The sequence below is a fragment of the Bos indicus x Bos taurus genome, chromosome X, assembly GCF_003369695.1.
Source record: "Bos indicus x Bos taurus breed Angus x Brahman F1 hybrid chromosome X, Bos_hybrid_MaternalHap_v2.0, whole genome shotgun sequence".
Lineage (NCBI taxonomy): Eukaryota > Metazoa > Chordata > Mammalia > Artiodactyla > Bovidae > Bos > Bos indicus x Bos taurus.
Window position 1 is genome coordinate 48,228,163 of NC_040105.1, and position 21,966 is coordinate 48,250,128.

General features: G+C 37.9%; 1 protein-coding gene across 4 annotated transcripts in view; it reads right to left on the reverse strand.

Annotated features, from left to right (window-relative positions):
• The window catches only part of VSIG4 (V-set and immunoglobulin domain containing 4), a 43,537-nt gene that overhangs the window by 16,329 nt on the left and 5,242 nt on the right, over nt 1-21,966 (reverse strand). For 3 of the 4 annotated variants that reach the window (XM_027534422.1, XM_027534423.1, XM_027534421.1), the window contains exon 2: nt 21,585-21,941. The exons of the other annotated variant lie outside the window; for it this stretch is intronic. In XM_027534422.1, the coding sequence (XP_027390223.1) occupies nt 21,585-21,941 (357 nt within the window). The remainder of the gene's footprint in view (nt 1-21,584; nt 21,942-21,966) is intronic. 4 annotated transcript variants of the gene reach the window in all.

Sequence of the window (21,966 nt, forward strand, 5' to 3'; positions counted from 1 at the left end):
ACGTGAGTCTCAGTGAACTCCGGGAGTTGGTGATGGACAGGGAGGCCTGGCGTGCTGCGATTCATGGGGTCGCAAAGAGTCGGACACAACTGAGCGACTGATCTGATCTGATCTGATCTGATGCTTCTTAAGGCCCACTTGACTTCACATTCCAGGATGTCTGGCTGTAGGTGAGTGATCACACCATCGTGATTATCTGGGACGTGAAGATCTTTTTTGTATAGGTGTTGTGTGCCTACTTGCCACCTCTTCTTAGTATCTTCTGCTTCTGTTATGTCCATACCATTTCTGTCCTTTTTGTGCCCATCTTTGTATGAAATGTTCCCTTGGTAATGTTAATTTTCTTGAAGAGACCTTTAGTCTTTCCCATTCTATTGTTTTCCTCTATTTCTTTGAACTGATCACTGAGAAAGGCTTTCTTTTCTCTCCCTGCTATTCTTTGGAACTCTACATTCAAATGAGTATATGTCCCATTTTCTCCTTTGCCTTTAACTTCTTTTCACAGCTATTTGTAACGCCTCCTCAGACAACGGTTTTGCCTTTGTGTATTTCTTTTCCTTGGGGTTGGTCTTGATCACTGCCTCCTGTACAATTTCATGAATCTCCGTCCATAGTTCTTCAGGCACTCCGTCTAACAGATCTAGTCCATTGAACCTATTTGCCACTTCCACTGTATAATCGTAAGGGATTTGATTTAGGTCATAACTGAATGGTCTAATGGCTTTTTCTACTTTCTTCAATGTAAGTCTGAATTTGTCAATAAAGAGTGCATGGTCTTAGCTTTTTTTTTTTTGTCTCTGCTTTTTAATATGCTGTCTAGGTTGGTCATAACTTTTCTTCCAAAGAGAAAGTGTCTTTTAATTTCATGGTTGCAGTCACCATCGGCAGTGATTTTGGAGCCCACAAAAATAAAGTTTCTCACTGTTTCAACTGTTGCAGAATCTGTTTGCCATGAAGTGATGGGACCAGATGCCATGATCTTCGTTTTCTGAATGTTGAGCTTTAAGCCAACTTTTTCACTCTCCTCTTTCACTTTCATCGAAAGGCTCTTAGTCCTTCACTTTCTGCCATATGGGTGGTGCCATCTGCATATCAGAGCTCATTGATATTCTACTGGCAATCTTGACCCCAGCTTGTGCTTCATCCAGCCCAGCGTTTCTCATGATCTACTCTGCATATGTTAAATGAACAGGGTGACAATATACAGCCTTGATGTACTCCTTTCCCGATTTGGAACCAGTCTGTTGTTCCATGTTCTGTTCTAACTGTTGCTTCCTGACCTGCATACAAAATTAACATTACCACCCATATGGCTTTATTTTTGTGGGCTCCAAAATCACTGCCGATGGTGACTGCAACATTTTCTCCTTTGCCTTTAACTTCTTTTCACAGCTATTTGTAAGGCCTCCTCAGACAACGGTTTTGCCTTTGTGTATTTCTTTTCCTTGGGGTTGGTCTTGATCACTGCCTCCTGTACAATTTCATGAATCTCCGTCCATAGTTCTTCAGGCACTCCGTCTAGCAGATCTAGTCCATTGAACCTATTTGCCACTTCCACTGTATAATCGTAAGGGATTTGATTTAGGTCATAACTGAATGGTCTAATGGCTTTTTCTACTTTCTTCAATGTAAGTCTGAATTTGTCAATAAAGAGTGCATGGTCTTAGCCACAGTAAACTCCTGGTCTTATTTTTGCTGACTGTATAGAACTTCTCCATCTTTAGCTGCAAAGAATATAATCAATCTGATTTTGGTATTGACCATCTGGTGATGTCCACTTGTAGAGTCTTCTCTTGTGTTGTTGGAAGAGAGTGTTTGCTATGACCAGTGCATTCTCTTGGCAAAACTCTATTAGCCTTTTCCCTGCTTCATTCTGCCCTCCAAGGCCAAATTTGCCTGTTACTCCAGGTATGTCTTGACTTCCTACTTTTGCATTCCAGTCCCCTATAAAGAAAAGGACATCTTTTTTGGGTATTAGTTCTAGAAGGTCTTGTAAGTCTTCATAGATCCCTTCAACTTCAGCTTCTTCAGCATTACTGGTCAGAGCATAGACTTGGATTTCTGTGACATTGAATGATTTGCCTTGGAAATGAAAAGAGATCGTTCTGTCATTTTTGAGATTGCTTCCAAGTACTGTATTTCAGACTCTTGTTGACTATCATCACTACTCCATTTCTTCTAAGGGATTCTTGCCCACAGTAGTAGATATAATGGTCATCTGAGTTAAATTCACCCATTCCAGTCCATTTTAGTTTGCTGATTCTAGGTGAAAAACAGCTTTCAGAATGGGAGGAAATAATAGGAAATGAAGCAACAGACAAAGAATTAATCTCAAAAATATACAAGCAACTCCTACAGCTCAATTCCAGAAAAACAAAAGACCCAATCAAAAAGTGGGCCGAAGAACTAAACAGACATTTCTCAAGAAAAGACATACAGATGGCTAACAAACACATGAAAAGATGCTCATCACTCATTATCAGATAAATGCAAATAAAACCACAATGAGGTACCATTTCATGCCAGTCAGAATGGCTGCTATCTTTGGGTTCAAGTCTACAAGCAATAAATTCTGGAGAGGGTGTGGAGAAAAGGGAGCCCTCTTACACTGTTGGTGGGAATGCAAACTAGTACAGCCATTATGGAGAACAGTGAGGAGATTCCTTAAAAAAAAAACTCAAAATAGAACCACCATATGACCCACCAATCCCACTGCTGGCATACACACTGAGGAAACCAGAATCGAAAGCGACTTGTGTACCCCAATGTTCATCACAGCCCTGTTTATAATAGCCAGGACATGGAAGCAACCTAGATGTCCATCAGCAGATGAATGGCTAAGAAAGTTGTGGTACATATACACAATGGAGTATTACTCAGCCATTAAAAAGAATACATTTGAATCAGTTCTAATGAGGTGGATGAAACTGGAGCCTATTATACAGAGTGAAGTAAGCCAGAAGGAAAAACACCAATACAGTATACTAATGCATATATATGGAATTTAGAAAGAAGGTAATGATAACCCTGTATGTGAGACAGCAAAAGAGACACAGATGTATAGAACAGTCTTTTGGACTCTGTGGGAGAGGGTGAGGGTGGGATTATATGGGAGAATGGCATTGAAACATGTAAAATATCATATGTGAAACGAATCGCCAGTCCAGGTTTGATGCATGATACAGGGTGCTCAGGGCTTGTGCACTGGGATGACCCAGAGGGATGGGATGGGGAGGGAGGAGGGAAGAGGTTCAGGATGGGGAACACATGTACACTCATGGAGGATTCAAGTTAATGTATGGCAAAACCAATACAATATTGTAAAGTAAAATAAATAAATTAATTAAATAAAAGAAATGTCAGTGCTCACTCTTGCCATCTCCTGTTTGACCACTGCCAGTTGGCCTTGATTCATGGATCTAACATTCCAAGTTCCTCTGCAATATTGCTCTTTACAGCATCAGACTTTACTTCCATCACCAGTCATATCCACAACTGGGTGCTGTTTTCGCTTTGGCTCCATTTCTTCATTCTTTCTGGAGTTGTTTCTCCACTCTTCTCCTGTAGCACATTGGCACCTACCTACTGAGTTAATCTTTCAGTGTCCTGTCTTTTTGCCTTTTCATACTGTTCATGGGTTTCTCAAGGAAAGAATACTAGTGGTTTTCCATTTCAGAAGATCTGAAAGGTCATTTCTTTCCAAAGAAGTGTACAGATGACTAACAGTCCCATGAAAAGTTGCTCAGCATCTTTAATCATCTAAGAAATGGAAATTAGAAGCACAATTTGATATCACTTCACACCTATCAGAATGGGTATTCTCAAGAAGATCACAAATAGCAAGTGTTGATGATGGTATGGAGAAAGGGGCACTGTAGCACACTTTTTAAGGGAATGTAAAAGTGTTACAGCCACTGTGGAAAACTGCATGGATGTTTCTCAAAAAAACTAAAAATAAAACTATCATATGACTCAACAATTCCACTCCTGGGCATTTATTTGAAAAAAAGAAAAATCGCACTCCAATTTTTATTGCAGCACCATTTATGATTGGCAAGATATGGAAAGACCCTAAATGACCATCATCAGATAAATGGATTAAAGAATATGTGAATGGGGAGAGGAAAGGGCAAGAAGGGGTAGATAATTAAGAGTTACAAGCTATTATGTATAAAATGAATAAGCTACAAGGATACATGGTAGAACCCCAAATATATAGCCACTATTTCATAGCAACTGTAAAGGGAGTATAACCTTTAAATTTTGTGAATCACGACATTGTACACCCACCAGAAGCTTAATATTGTACACCAACCATACCACAATAAAATCAATGCAAAAATCCTAAATAAAATATTAGCAACCATAAAAAAAAATCAGTAGCTGATTTCTTATTGAAAACAATGGAGGTCATGAGGCAGAGGGCTTACATATTCAAAGTATGTGCATGCTAAGTTGCTTCAGTTGTGTCCAGTTTTTTTGCCATCCTGTGGACAGTAGCTCACCAGGCTTTTCTGTCCATGGGAGTCTACAGGCAGAAATACTGAAGTGGGTTGCAATGCTCTCCTCCAGGAAATCTTCCCAACCCAGAGATCTAACTCTCATCTCTTATGTCTCCTGAATTGGCAGGCAGGTTTTTTTTTTTTTTTTTTTTTTACCACTAGTGCCAACTGAGAAGCCCCATTCAAAGTACATATTATATCAATCAATAGTTCTATATTTAGCAAAATTGTCCTTCAAAAATGAAGCAGAATTAAAACATTCCAAGACAATGGGGAGAATGTGTCACCAGCAAATTTGTACTGTGGGAAATCCTGAAGGGATTCTTCAGGGTGAAATGTAAGGACAGTGAATGGTAACTTGAATCAAAGCTAAGAAATAAAGCACAAATAAAGGTAATTTATCTAACTAAACGTAGAAAGAGTATAAATGTATTTTTTGTTGTAACCCCTTTTTTCTATCTGATTTAAAAGACAAATACAGGAGCAATAATTAAAAGCCTATGCTGATATGGTTATAATACATAAAGATGTAATTTGTTATAATAACAGCATAAAGAGGGAGAATGGAATTATGTAGAAACAAAGTTGTATATGCTATTGAAATTAAGTTAGCAATAATTCAAACTAGATTGTATTAAATTAAGAATTAATAGTAATCCCCATGACAACCACCAAGAAAGTTACAAAATATATATGGGAGAAACAACAAAAGGAATTGCATAGTACACTATATTATATCTATTTAATACCCAAAACAGAAGTAATGAAGGAATAAAAGAATGAGAAAAGACAAGATATATAGCACATTGGCAAACATAAACCCTATCTTATCAGCACTTACATTAAACATAAACAGATTAAATTATCAAATTTAAAGGCAGAGATTCACAGAATGGATAAGGAACATAATTCAACTAAAAGCTATGTATATTTAGGATTCAAAAGACACAAGTGATTTGTTATTAAAAGAATGAAAAAAATATACCATGTAAACAGTAAACAAAACAGAGCCAGAGTACCTATACTACTATCAAACAAAATATACTTAGCAGCAAAAAATTGTTATTAGAGACAAAGAATCACATTTTATAATTATGAAAGGATCAGTCAATCAATGACACTACAATTATAAACATGTATGCTCTTAACAACAAAGCCCCCCAAAACATGAATCAAACAGTGAGTGCATTTTAAGGAGAAGTAGTTGATTAAAAAGTAACAGCTTGAGATTTAAATACTACATTTTCAACTGTGGATAGAATACCTAGCTGAAAGATCAGCAAGGACATCAAAGACTTGAAAAATACTGTTAACCAATGGACCCAAAGACATGTACAGGACACTCCACAATACAACAGCAGAATACACATCCTGTTTAAGTGCACATGGAACATTATCCAGAATATACCATATATGTTAAGCCATAAAATAAGTCTCAATAAATTTGAAGCAATTGTAATAATGTACCATAATACAATAAAATTAGAAAAAAAATAGCAGAAGGAAATTAGGGAGATGCAAACATATGTAAAAGTCAAACATTTCTAAGTAATCAATGGGTTAAATAAGAAATCATTAAGAAATTATAAAATACTTGCAAATTATTGAAGATAAAAACACAGCATATCAAAACTTATTGGACACAGTGAAAATAGTATTTTGGTACTACTTAGGTACTATAGCTAATAGTACTTAGCTATAAATACCTACACCAAAAAATTAAAAAAAATTCTGATTAATAACTTAATCTTTCACCTTAAAAAGAAAATTAAAAATAGAAGAGAAAACTAAGCAGAAAATAAGCATATTGAAGAAATCAAATATTTAGCAGAGATAAATGAAACAGAAAATTGAGATAAATGAAATAGAAAATTGAAATAAATAAAATCAACAAAACCAAAGTTGGATTATTGAAAAAGATCAACATAATTGGCAAGCCTTTAGCAAGACCAAACTAAAAAGAAAGAAAGAAGGCTCAAATTATTAAAATCTTTGATGAAAATGGAGACATATCTACTAACTTTATAGAAGTAAAAAGAATGACAAGAGAATACTATGAATAACTGTATGACAATGGATTAACTAAGACACAAACAGTAAATTCCTAGAAATTCACAATCTACTGAAACTGAGTACAGAAGAAATATTAAATCAAAAAATACAGATTTTTAATGAGTGAAAAGATTGGATTGCTAATCAAACAACTTTATATAAAGTAAAGATTAAGCCCAGGTGTGGTTTCACTGGTGAATTCTATAAACCTCCCCCCCCTTTTTTTTTTAAATAATGCCAACTCTTCACAAATTCTTTCAAAAAATGGGTATGGTAGCACCTCCTAGCTCAGTATATGAGATCATTTTTATCATTCACTTGGAATTGTATAATGACATAAAAACAAAAGAAAACTAAGAACCAATATTCTTTATGAATATAGATGCAAAACTCCATAACAAAATACTAGCAAACCAAATCTAGCAGCATATTAAAAGGATTCTGTACCATGATCAATTTATCCCAGGAATGCAAGATTGCTTCAGCATTTGAAAATGAGTCAAGATAATACACTCTCTTAATAAAATAAAGAAGGCAAGAAATACACAATCATTTCAATAGACACAGAACATGACTTGACATGATTCAATACCTTTTGATTATAAAAGCACTCAAAAAGCTAGGAATAAGGAAATGTTCTCAACCCAAGCAACATTTACCAAAATAAAGGCATCTGTCATCATATTTAATGTTGAAAGAAAGAATATTTCTTGTAAGATCACAAAGAAGGCAATGATTCCCATTCTTGCCATGCTTTTTTCACCACTGAACCGTGGGTACTAGCCAGAGAAATTGTGCCAGAATAACAAATAAAAGGCATCTAAATTGGAAAGAAAGGAATAAAATTATTTCTACTTTTAGATGACAAAATCATATATACAAAAACCTAAAGAATCCACAAAACAATGATTAGAGCAAATAAATGTTTAGCAAAATTGTAGGATATAAGATCAATATACAAATATCAGTTGTACTTCTGTACCCTAGCAATGAACAACCCAAAAATAAAATTAAGGAAAGAATTTTGAAAATAAAAAGGTACCCAAATTGGAAAGGAAGAAGTAAAATTCTCACTATTTGAAAAGAGACATGATACTGTATAAAGATAGTCCTAAAGACCACCAAAAATTTTTAAAATTAATAAATGAATTCAGTAAAATAATAAAATATAAAATCAATATACAGAAATGTGTGGTATTTTATATAACTCTCAGAAAGATAAGTGAAGAAAATAATCCAATTTATAATTGTATCAAAATTAAAATACTTAGTAATATATTTAGCCAAGATGTTAAAAGACATGTACAATGAAAACTGTAAGACACTGACAAAAGAAATTGAAAACACAACTAAATAAGGAGATACCCCATTTTTCTGGATCAGAAAAATTAATGTTTTTAAAATATCTATACTACTCAAAATAATCTACAGATTAAATACTATCCTTGTCCAAATTCCAATGGTACATTTCAAAGAACTGAAACAATTCTAAAATTTATGTGGGGGGAGGAGCCAAGATGGCGGAGGAGTAGGATGGGAGAACACTTTCTCCCCCACAAATTCATCAAAAGAGCATTTAAACGTCGAGTAAATTCCACAAAACAACTTCTGAATGCTGGCAGAGGACATCAGGCACCCAGAAAAGCAACCCAACTCTTCGAAAGGAGGTAGGAAAAAATATTAAAAACAAACAAAAAAAAGAGACAAAAGAGGGAGGGATGGAGTTCCGTCCCGGGAAGGGAATCTTAAAAAGAGAGAAGTTTCCAAACACCAGGAAACCTTCTCACTGCCGAATCTGTGCTGAGCTTTGGAAGCACAGAGGGCAACATAACAGGGAGAAAAAATAAATAAACAATTAAAACTCACAGATTGCGAGCCCTACGGTAACTCCCCCAGTGGAGAAGCAGCGCAGACGCCTGCATCCACCATTAGCAAGCCGGGGCTGGGCAGGGAGGCGCGGCGTGGGCTGCATCGCTGAGAGTAAGAATCTGGCCTGAATACCCTGAGCGCTATCTGAGCGAAATAATTTGGGCTAGCAAACCAGACTGTGGGATATCTACCACGCGAAAAGCCAGCCCTAACCTAAGACCGCCAGGCCCGCGCACGGAACAAAGGACTGAACAGAGATAGCCGGCTGCAGACCTTCCCCCTCCGGTGACAGGCAGCCAGAGCCGGAAGGGGGCAATCGCAGCCCCAGAGAGACATTATCTATAAAACTGTAAGCAGGCTTCTTTGCTAACTAAAACTTCTTGGGGGTCTGGACGGTCAACATCTGCCTGAGAAGGTGCACCGGTTTTACACCCAGATAACCGAGTGGCGGGGAGGCGATAAGTCGCAGCATTGGCGCTCGCCAAACACCTCATCACCTGAGCTGCTCGGACCTGGGAAGAGCACAAAACGCAGGCCCAACTGAGTCTGCGCCTCTGAGGACTACCCGAGTGCCTGAACCTGAGCGGCTTGGACCTGGGAGGTGCATGCAGCCCAGGGCCGGCCTCGGATTGTTCCCGGCGGAACAACCTCGAGTCCGAGTAGTGTGGACAGGGAGGCTACACGTGCCGTGAGCGGGGGCAGACCCAGGGTGGCTGAGGCACTGAGAGCCCACGCCAGTGTTATTTGTTTGCAGCATCCCTCCCTCCCTCCCCACAGCGCGACTGAACAAGTAAGCCTAAAAAAAAAAAAAAAAAAAAAGTGTCCTCCACCGTGCCCTTTGTGTCAGGGCGGAAACCAGATACTGAAGAGACTAGCAAACAGAAGAAGATATAACAGAGGGAAACGCCTTGGAAGCTACAGGCAATAGATCAAAACCCTGTGGTTACTACGAACTACATAGGAAGGGACCTATAGATCTTGAGAAATATAAATCTGACCAAGGAACTAGCCAAAAATGAACTGAACCCACAACACCCACAAAAAAAAAAAAAAAGTCCTAGATATATTTTTATTATTTTTACGATCATTCTTTCTTTCTTTCTTTTTTTAATTAAAAAAAAATTTTTTAAGTCCTCTATTGTTCCTTTAATTTTCACTTTTATAACCTATTACTTTGCAAAAAAAAAAATACCCTATTTTTTTCTTCTTCAGCAAACTTCATATATATATATTTTATAATTTTTTGACCTTGTTTTGTTTTTTTTTGTTTTTGTTTTTTTCTTCTTTTCTTTAACATTGTATTTTTGAAATTCCAAACTCTACTCTAGATTTTTAATTTTTGCTTTTTGGTATATGTTATCAATTTTGTACCTATAGTTTTTTTATATAATTTCTGTGACTTTTTTTTTCCTTCTTCTCTGTTTCTTTCTCTTCTTCTTTTATATAACATTGTATATCTGAAATTTCAAACTTTACTCTAGATTTTTAATTTATGCTTTTTGGTATTTGATATCAATTTTGTACCTGTATTTTCTTTATAATTTTTGTGACATTGTTCGTATTTGTTTGTTTGTTTTCTCTCTTTATTTTTCTTCTTCTTCTTCTTTTTTTTTTTAACATTGTATTTTTGAAATTCCAAACTCTACTCTAGATTTTTAATTTTCGCTTTTTGGTATATGTTATCAATTTTGTACCTATAGTTTTTTTTATATAATTTCTGTGACTTTTTTTTTCTTCTTCTCTGTTTCTTTCTCTTCTTCTTTTATATAACATTGTATATCTGAAATTTCAAACTTTACTCTAGATTTTTAATTTATGCTTTTTGGTATTTGATATCAATTTTGTACCTGTATTTTCTTTATAATTTTGTGACATTGTTCGTATTTGTTTGTTTGTTTTCTCTCTTTATTTTCTTCTTCTTCTTCTTTTTTTTTTTAACATTGTATTTTTGAAATTCCAAACTCTACTCTAGATTTTTTAATTTTTGCTTTCTGGTATTAGTTATCAATTTTGTACCTGTACTTTCTTTATAATTTTCGCGACCTTGTTTGTTTTTGTTTGTTCGTTTTTTCTCTCTTTTCCTTCTTCTTTTCTTTAACATCGTATTTTTGAAATTCCAAACTCTACTCTAGATTTTTAATTTTTGCTTTTATGTATTTGTTACCAATTTTGTACCTTTAAGGACCCAATCTTCAGGACCCATTTTTCACTAGGGAGTGAGATTACTGGCTTGACTGCTCTCTCTCCCTTTGGACTCTCCTTTTTCTCCACCAGGTCGCCTGTGTCTCCTCCCTAACCCCTCTCTACTCTACCCAACTCTGAATTTCTGTGTGTTCCAGACGGTGGAGAACACTTAGGGAACTGATTACTGGCTGGATCTGTCTCCCTCCTTTTCATTCCCCCCTTTTATCCTTCTGGCCACCTCTGTTACCTTCCTCTTTCTTCTCTTCTCTGTATAACCCCGTGAACATCTCTGAGTGGTCCAGTTGTGGAGTGCACATAAGGAAGTGACTACTGGCTAGCCCACTCTCTCCACTCTTGATTCACCTCATCTCATTTGGGTTACCTCTAACTCCCTCCTCCCTCTTCTCTTCTCCATGTAACCCTGTGAACCTCTCTGAGTGACCCTCACTGTAGAGAAACTTTTCATCTTTAATGTAGACATTTTATCAATGGTGCTGTATAGAAGGAGAAGTTTTGAAACTACTGTAAAAATAAGACCAATAACCGGAAGCAGGAGACTTAAGTCCAAACCCTGACTCCAGGGAACTCCTGACTCCAAGGAACATTAATTGACAGGAGCTCATCAAATGCCTCCATACCGACACTGAAACCAAGCACCACACAAGGGCCAATAAGTTCCAGGGCAAGACATACCAAGCAAATTCTCCAGCAACAAAGGAACACAGCCCTGAGCTTCAAGATACAGGCTGCCCAAAGTCACCCCAAAACTATAGACATCTCATAACTCATTACTGGACATTTCATTGCACTCCAGAGAGAAGAAATACAGCTCCACCCACCAGAACACCGACACAAGCTTCCCTAACCAGGAAACCTTGACAAGCCACCTGTACAAACCCACACACAGTGAGGAAACGCCACAATAAAGAGAACTCCACAAACTGCCAGAATACAGAAAGGACACCCCAAACTCAGCAATTTAAACAAGATGAAGAGACAGAGGAATACCCAGCAGATAAAGGAACAGAATAAATGCCCACCAAACCAAATAAAAGAGGAAGAGATAGGGAATCTACCTGATAAAGAATTCCGAATAATGATAGTGAAATTGATCCAAAATCTTGAAACTAAAATGGAATCACAGATAAATAGCCTGGAGACAAGGATTGAGAAGATGCAAGAAAGGTTTAACAAGGACCTAGAAGAAATAAAAAAGAGTCAATATATAATGAATAATGCAATAAGTGAAATTAAAAACACTCTGGAGGCAACAAATAGTAGAATAACAGAGGCAGAAGACAGGATTAGTGAATTAGAAGATAGAATGGTAGAAATAAATGAATCAGAGAGGATAAAAGAAAAACGAATTAAAAGAAATGAGGACAATCTCAGAGACCTTCAGGACAATATTAAACGCTACAACATTCGAATCATAGGGGTTCCAGAAGAAGAAGACAAAAAGAAAGACCATGAGAAAATACTTGAGGAGATAATAGTGGAAAACTTCCCTAAAATGGGGAAGGAAATAATCACCCAAGTACAAGAAACCCAGAGAGTCCCAAACAGGATAAACCCAAGGCGAAACACCCCAAGACACATATTAATCAAATGAACAAAGATCAAACACAAAGAACAAATATTAAAAGCAGCAAGGGAAAAACAACAAATAACACACAAGGGAATTCCCATAAGGATAACAGCTGATCTTTCAATAGAAACTCTTCAAGCCAGGAGGGAATGGCAAGACATACTTAAAGTGATGAAAGAAAATAACCTACAGCCCAGATTATTGTACCCAGCAAGGATCTCATTCAAGTATGAAGGAGAAATCAAAAGCTTTTCAGAGAAGCAAAAGCTGAGAGAATTCTGCACCACCAAACCAGCTCTCCAACAAATACTAAAGGATATTCTCTAGACAGGAAACACAAAAACGGTGTATAAACTCGAACCCAAAACAATAAAGTAAATGGCAACGGGATCATACTTATCAGTAATTACCTTAAACGTAAATGGGTTGAATGCCCCAACCAAAAGACAAAGACTGGCTGAATGGATACAAAAACGCGACCCCTACATATGTTGTCTACAAGAGACCCACCTCAAAACAGGGGACACATACAGACTGAAAGTGAAGGGCTGGAAAAAGATTTTCCATGCAAATAGGGACCAAAAGAAAGCAGGAGTAGCAATACTCATATCACATAAAATAGACTTTAAAACAAAGGCTGTGAAAAGAGACAAAGATGGTCACTACATAATGATCAAAGGATCAATCCAAGAAGAAGATATAACAATTATAAATATATATGCACCCAACACGGGAGCACCACAGTATGTAAGACAAATGCTAACAAGTATGAAAGGAGAAATTAACAATAACACAATAATAGTGGGAGACTTTAATACCACACTCACACCTATGGATAGATCAACTAAACAGAAAATTAACAAGGAAACACAAACTTTAAACAATACAATAGACCAGTTAGACCTAATTGATATCTATAGGACATTTCATCCCAAAACAATGAATTTCACCTTTTTCTCAAGCGCACATGGAACCTTCTCCAGGATAGATCACATCCTGGGCCATAAAGCTAGCCTTGGTAAGTTCAAAAAAATAGAAATCATTCCAAGCATTTTTTCTGACCACAATGCAGTAAGATTAGATCTCAATTACAGGAGAAAAACTATTAAAAATTCCAACATATGGAGGATGAACAACACGCTGCTGAATAACCAACAAATCACAGAAGAAATCAAAAAAGAAATCAAAATTTGCATAGAAACGAATGAAAATGAAAACACAACAACCCAAAACCTGTGGGACACGGTAAAAGCAGTCCTAAGGGGAAAGTTCATAGCAATACAGGCACACCTCAAGAAACAAGAAAAAAGTCAAATAAATAACCTAACTCTACACCTAAAGCAACTAGAAAAGGAAGAAATGAAGAACCCCAGGGTTAGTAGCAGGAAAGAAATCTTAAAAATTAGAGCAGAAATAAATGCAAAAGAAACAAAAGAGACCATAGCAAAAATCAACAAAGCCAAAAGCTGGTTCTTTGAAAGGATGAATAAAATTGACAAACCATTAGCCAGACTCATCAAGAAACAAAGGGAGAAAAATCAAATCAACAAAATTAGAAACGAAAATGGAGAGATCACAACAGACAACACAGAAATACAAAGGATCATAAGAGACTACTATCAACAATTATATGCCAATAAAATGGACAACGTGGAAGAAATGGACAAATTCTTAGAAAAGTACAACTTTCCAAAACTGGACCAGGAAGAAATAGAAAATCTTAACAGACCCATCACAAGCATGGGAATTGAAACTGTAATCAAAAATCTTCCAGCAAACAAAAGCCCCAGTCCAGACGGCTTCACAGCTGAATTCTACCAAAAATTTAGAGAAGAGCTAACACCTATCCTGCTCAAACTCTTCCAGAAAATTGCAGAGGAAGGTAAACTTCCAAACTCATTCTATGAGGCCACCATCACCCTAATACCAAAACCTGACAAAGATGCCATAAAAAAAGAAAACTACAGGCCAATATCACTGATGAACATAGATGCAAAAATCCTTAACAAAATTCTAGCAATCAGAGTCCAACAACACATTAAAAAGATCATACACCATGATCAAATGGGCTTTATCCCAGGGATGCAAGGATTCTTCAATATCCACAAATCAATCAATGTAATACACCACATTAACAAACTGAAAAATAAAAACCATATGATTTTCTCAATATATGCAGAGAAAGCCTTTGACAAAATTCAACATCCATTTATGACAAAAACTCTCCAGAAAGCAGGAATAGAAGGAACATACCTCAACATAATAAAAGCTATATATGACAAACCCACAGCAAACATTATCCTCAATGGTGAAAAATTGAAAGCATTTCCTCTAAAGTCAGGAACAAGACAAGGGTGCCCACTTTCACCATTACTATTCAACATAGTTTTGCAAGTTTTGGCCACAGCAATCAGAGCAGAAAAAGAAATAAAAGGAATCCAAATTGGAAAAGAAGAAGTAAAACTCTCACTATTTGCAGATGACATGATCCTCTACATAGAAAACCCTAAAGATTCCACCAGAAAATTACTAGAAATAATCAATGACTATAGTAAAGTTGCAGGATATAAAATCAACACACAGAAATCCCTTGCATTCCTATACACTAATAATGAGAAAACAGAAAGAGATATTAAGGAAACAATTCCATTCACCATTGCAATGGAAAGAATAAAATACTTAGGAATATATCTACCTAAAGAAACTAAAGACCTATATATAGAAAACTATAAAACTCTGGTGAAAGAAATCAAAGAGGACACTAATAGATGGAGAAATATACCATGTTCATGGATTGGAAGAATCAATATAGTGAAAATGAGTATACTACCCAAAGCAATTTATAGATTCAACGCAATCCCTATCAAGCTACCAACAGTATTCTTCACAGAGCTAGAAAAAATAATTTCACAATTTGTATGGAAATACAAAAAACCTCGAATAGCCAAAGCGATCTTGAGAAAGAAGAATGGAACTGGAGGAATCAACCTACCTGACTTCAGGCTCTACTACAAAGCCACAGTTATCAAGACAGTATGGTACTGGCACAAAGACAGAAATATTGATCAATGGAATAAAATAGAAAGCCTAGAGATAAATCCACGCACCTATGGACACCTTATCTTTGACAAAGGAAGCAAGAATATACAATGGATTAAAGACAATCTCTTTAACAAGTGGTGCTGGGAAATCTGGTCAACCACTTGTAAAAGAATGAAACTGGACCACTTTCTAACACCATACACAAAAATAAACTCAAAATGGATTAAAGATCTAAACGTAAGAGCAGAAACTATAAAACTCCTAGAGGAGAACATAGGCAAAACACTCTCCGACATACATCACAACAGGATCCTCTATGACCCACCTCCCAGAATATTGGAAATAAAAGCAAAAATAAACAAATGGGACCTAATTAACCTTAAAAGCTTCTGCACATCAAAGGAAACTATTAGCAAGGTGAAAAGACAGCCTTCAGAATGGGAGAAAATAATAGCAAATGAAGCAACCGACAAACAACTAATCTCAAAAATATACAAGCAACTCCTACAGCTCAACTCCAGAAAAATAAACGACCCAATCAAAAAATGGGCCAAAGAACTAAATAGACATTTCTCCAAAGAAGACATACAGATGGCTAACAAACACATGAAAAGATGCTCAACATCACTCATTATCAGAGAAATGCAAATCAAGACCACTATGAGGTACCATTTCACACCAGTCAGAATGGCTGCAATCCAAAAGTCTACAAATAATAAATGCTGGAGAGGGTGTGGAGAAAAGGGAACCCTCTTACACTGTTGGTGGGAATGCAAACTAGTACAGCCACTATGGAGAACAGTGTGGAGATTCCTTTAAAAACTGGAAATAGAACTGCCTTATGATCCAGCAACCCCATTGCTGGGCATACACACTGAGGAAACCAGAAGGGAAAGAGACACGTGTACCCCAATGTTCATCGCAGCACTGTTTATAATCGCCAAGACATGGAAGCAACCTAGATGTCCATCAGCAGATGAATGGATAAGAAAGCTGTGGTACATATACACAATGGAGTATTACTCAGCCATTAAAAAGAATACATTTGAATCATTTCTAATGAGGTGGATGAAACTGGAGCCTATTATACAGAGTGAAGTAAGCCAGAAGGAAAAACATAAATACGGTATACTAATGCATATATATGGAATTTAGAAAGATGGTGACAATAACCCTGTGTATGAGACAGCAAAAGACACTGATGTATAGAAGTCTTATGGACTCTGTGGGAGAGGGAGAGGGTGGGAAGATTTGGGAGAATGACATTGAAACATGTAAAATATCATGTAGGAAACGAGTTGCCAGTCCAGGTTCGATGCACGATGCTGGATGCTTGGGGCTGGTGCACTGGGACGGCCCAGAGGGATGGTATGGGGAGGGAGGAGGGAGGAGGGTTCGGGATGGGGAACACATGTATACCTGTGGCAGATTCATTTTGATATTTGGCAAAACTAATACAATTATGTAAAGTTTAAAAATAAAATAAAATTAGAAAAAAAAATTTATGTGGAACCACAAAAAAATGCAGAATAACCTAAAACAATCTTGAGAAAGAAGAATAAAGCTGGAGGCATCATGTTCTCTGATTTTAAACTATACTTCAAAACTATAGTAATCAAAACAGTATGATACTGGCACAAGAACAGACACACAGATCAATGAAACAAAACTGAGAGCCTAGAAATAAGCTCACACTTACATGGACAATTAATTTATGACAAAGGAGCAATGATGTGAATAGAGAGGAGGAGCAAAGATGTGAAATTGGAGATTTGGAAGTAAGTGATGACTCCAGTTTACAAAGTTATATTGGGGTAAATAAGGAGGGACAGATAATAAAAACTACCTGTTTTAGTAGGTCGGTAGTGGCCACAGCCGAGAGATGGGGTGGCAGATGTAAAGTTTTATTTAATGACACATATGTTGAAATGAAAGTGTTAGTCACTCAGTCGTGTCCAACTCTTTGTAACCCCATGGATTGTAGCCAGCCAGGTTCCTCTGTCCATGGGATTTTCCAGGCAAGAATACTGGAGTGGGTTCCAATGCCCTCTTTCAGGGGATCTTCCCAACCCAGGGATTGAACCCAGGTCTCTCTGTCAGATTCTTTACCATCTGAGCCACTGTGGATGTTATTTACATATATATGTACATTAGGCTTGCATAATACACCCCACTCCAGTACTCTTGCCTGGAAAATCCAATGGACGGAGGAGCCTGGTAAGCTGCAGTCCATGGGGTCGCTAAGAATCAGACACGACTGAACGACTTCACTTTCACTTTTCACTTTCCTGCATTGGAGAAGGAAATGGCAGCCCACTCCAGTGTTCTTGCCTGGAGAATCCCAGGGACGGGGGCGGGGGAGCCTCGTGGGCTGCCGTCTCTGGGGTCGCACAGAGTTGGACACGACTGGAGCAACTTAGCAGCATATATATATATATATTATATATATGGCTATATATAATAATATATATATATATATATATATATATATATATATATATATATTAGGCTTAGGTAGAGGATAATGGATGAAGCATGGAGTTAGAGTAGTTGAGGTTAAGAGCTGAGGTAAAGGATTTTTCTGTGGAGAAAAAGATATATCTTACACTGAGCCAAGAGGGAATGAACAAGGGAATGTCGAAGCAGAGAGGGTGCTTGATAGAGTTCACATCTGATGGTGGGGATCTGGGTCTTCTCAAGTTAAGGAGAAGGTGACCTCATCTTCTGGGAGCAGGGCTGAAACATGAAATAAGTCAGAAATTGTTCTGAATAGCTGCTATAAGGAATAGGACATAGATAAGCAAATTGATTGACAAACAGCATAAGGACAGGCAGTAGATGACACAGAGTATGAAACTAAAGTGGGGCCAATGCATCTCTGTACTTTTTCCAGAATTGGGGAATAACACAGAGTGTGAAGTGTATGTAGGACAGAGATGAATCAGGTGACCAGACTTAAGGAACTATGTTGAGGTGGAAGAGAAGGCAGGTAGAGGAAGCCAAGAGAAAGTAACTTGGATCAGAGAGCAGGAAAGGATGTAACTTCTCTGGGCCTCAATTTCCTTATCCGTCAGTAGAGGTCAGTTGTGAGCACTGCCTAACAGTTTTATTGTCTGTCAACATGGACTGGAAAAGGAATAGGCAGGCTGATTGGTTGTGAGCAAGGTCATGCTCAAATGGGCTAGAAACACACTTATAGAAAGATGAGAATGTTCAACTTGTCTCTTTATGAAGCACACTTTTTTTTTTTGCTTTCTGGCCATGTCTTTCTCTGCTTGACCAGATTGTCATCTCTCAAAGAACTGGACCAGTGTCCATAAATTTCTTTCAGGATGAGACTCCCCTTATTCCTTCCTAAACTAACAGACCAAAACTTACAGCACACACATCCTCACTACATCTAAACTTTGGCAAACAAATCCCTTCAGGCCAAACAGGAGTCTCAAACCAATATCAACCACCTAATGGGAAGTAGATGGAGAAACAGTGGAAGCAGTGTCAGATTTTATTTTTTTGGCCTCCAAAATCACTGCAGATGGTGATTGCAGCCAGGAAATTAAAAGATGCTTACTCCTTGCAAGGAAAGTTATGACCAACCTAGATAGCATATTCAAAAGCAGAGACATTACTTTGCCAACAAAGGTCCATCTAGTCAAGGCTATGGTTTTTCCAGTGGTCATGTATGGATGTGAGAGTTGGACTGTGAAGAAAGCGGAGCACCAAAGAATTGATGCTTTTGAACTGTGGTGTTGGAGAAGACTCTTGAGAGTCCCTTGGACTGCAAGGAGATTCAACCATTCCATTCTAAAGATCAGTCCTGGGTGTTCATTGGAAAGTGAAAGTGAACTCGCTCAGTCATGTCTGACTCTTTGCAACCCCATGGACTGTAGCCCACAAGGCTCCTCTGTCCATGGGATTCTCCAGGCAAGAATACTGGAGTGGGTTGCCATTTCCTTTGCCAGGGGCTCTTCCCACCCCAGGGATCGAACCTGGGTCTCCCGCACTGTAGGCAGACGCTTTAACCTCTGAGCTACCAGGGAAACTCATTGGAAGGACTGATGCTAAAGCTGAAACTCCAATATTTTGGCCATCTCATGCGAAGAGTTGACTCATTGGAAAAGACTCTGATGCTGGGAGGAATTGGGGGCAAGAGGAGAAGGGGTCAACAGAGGATGAGATAGCTGGATGGCATCACTGACTCAATGGACATGAGTCTGAGTAAACTCTGGGAATTGGTGATGGACAGGGAGGCCTGGCATGCTGCAGTTCATGGGGTCACAAAGAGTCAGACACGACTGAGCGACTGAACTGAACTGAACCCAAGTGGAAGGAGACAGTTTGCTTACTTTTGTTACACAGAGATATCCTCTGAGGATAATAATTTTCAGGAGACTCTGAGGGTAATCTCCTAAAGGAAGTTAGCCCTCAACTTGTTTTGGGAAATAAAAACCATCTTGGAATAAGTATCTTCCCTTCCAAGGAGATTTCTTTAAGGGCAACAAGATTCATTTGGCCATATCAGTGCTGGGCTGTTCATTTAAATTCCAGTCTACAATCATTATGTACACAGTTTGCAGTGTTTCCAAATAATTCTGTAATAAACATTCAGACCTTGATTAGACTTCAACCAGAATTTGCATTTGGCTTTAGGGAAAAAGAGGGGAGATTTAAAGAAATTGTGCAGAGATCTGGGCTTTATTTCATAAAGCAAAACTGAACAATCAACCAACAAAATAAAAATAACAGCAAAAAAAAAAAAAAATCGAAGCACAACAAAAACAAACCAATAAAAAGTATCCCAAAAGGTGCCCAGAAACTGGTGTAGGTTCAATCACGAGAGGCAATCAGACATAGTGGGAGAACATGAAACCTGAGTACAAATCCTGCCTTGAACTTCCAAACAGTAAGCCCCTGGACAAGTAGATTTCCCTTTCTGATGTGTAGTTTCTTCTTCTGTAAAATAAGGGTAATGATAGCTATCTCATGAGATAATTGTGAGATTCAATGAGAAAACATGTGCCAACTTCTTGTGCATTGTATATGGCAAAAAAGGGTACTTAGTAACTATTACTTTTCCCTTTACCATCTTCATCTACTTAACCTACAACACGACAGGAAATGTCTCCAGTGTTATTGTGCCAGTCCAGAATTTTTCCTTAGTAATTGAACAACCAAGGACTCCCTCCCCACTCTGCCCAATTGATTTTCTCTGGGATGAGGGCATTATGTTGATATATGTCTCTGGAGCAAGGTAGTCCACTGAGATTCTCATCAAGAAAGAATGTTGCTCACCTTTGACCACAAATTTCACAGTGTGACTGTGCTGCTCAGAGCCTTACCAGCCCTTGACAGTACAGAAATAGGAACCTGAGTCATCTACCACTGCAGACTTCAAAAGTAAGATACTGAAGATTCCTACTTTGATGGGTACTTGGTTGTTAGTCTATTCCTTGTATCAAACATAATTAATGGGGGGAGATCCCCAAGCCTGGCATTGAAGGCTAATCCTCATTCCTTTGGGTACTGTGAAGCCATAGCCACTGCCAGTCATCACTGTGGGTTTAGAAACAGATACTGCAAAGGGAAGACAAAAGAGGAGGCTCTGGGAAGTTACAAGGATATGAAAACACAAGGCTGTCACCCATGTTGAGTCTAGGCTTATAAATATCTCTGCAAAGGGAAAAAAAGGGCTGCTGATGTGGGGAACAAAAGGGAATAAGATGACTTAAATAAAAATAATTTCCTTGGAAAGAATAAGTATCATTTTGTATTATTTGGGGATGTGTGCTATCTGTAGTTTAAAAAATAAACTGACTAAAACAAAGCCCAAACAGCTTTTTTGTTTTGGTTTCGTTTTTCATTTTGCTTTGTTTGCTTGTTTTTGTTCAGAGTTTTTGGTTTATCTGAAGTTTTGGATGACCAGGGGTCAGATTTTTGTAAAATTGTCAAGCCAGCTAAGCTTATTTTTACTAATCCATGCATACTCTTCCCCAGAGTTTCTCTGCCAACACTTTTACATTCTCTGATAACCTGATCAGATATACTTATTTTTATGAGTTTTAAGAGAGTCCAAGGGTACAATCAGGCTGTGGGTGCTGGAATTTCTGGAACATGTGAAGGGGTAGAGATTTGAAGGCCAGAAAGCCTTCCCAACATTTATTAAATTCTGCCACGAGAGTGATAACCCTGAGAATATCCTGTTCACTACCTCTGATTAGCACATATAACTGAAGAGAGACTATGTAGAGGTAAACTAAGGTCTCTGGGTTTCTTAGGACTTTCTAGGATTGCAGTCCTTTATTGGGTCTTTGCTTACCAGTACTTTCTTAACGCCCATAGTGACTCACGTTTCTGGACTCGGAGTTCAACGATTTTATCTCTCACAACTTGGTTGCCATCAGGAGTCTGCCAAGTGACTTCACATGTGTAGTGGCTCCGGTCATCCATCTCCAGGGTATTCAGTTGGAGGGACACATCTCCTGGAACCTCATGATTTACATGCAGGCGGCCCCGGTACTTTGCTTGCTGAATATGGTCTCCAGAGGGGTCACGTAGAAAAATGGTGACTGAGTCAGATCCACGTTCTACCAGCCACTTTACTAAGACTTGTGTATACCCTTGCAGAGGACCATAGGTACAGGGAATATTTACATCCCCTTTCCAAGGCCCAGTCACACTCTCAGGCACTTCCAGGATGGGATGTCCTGAAGAGGAGGGAAGAGAAGAAGG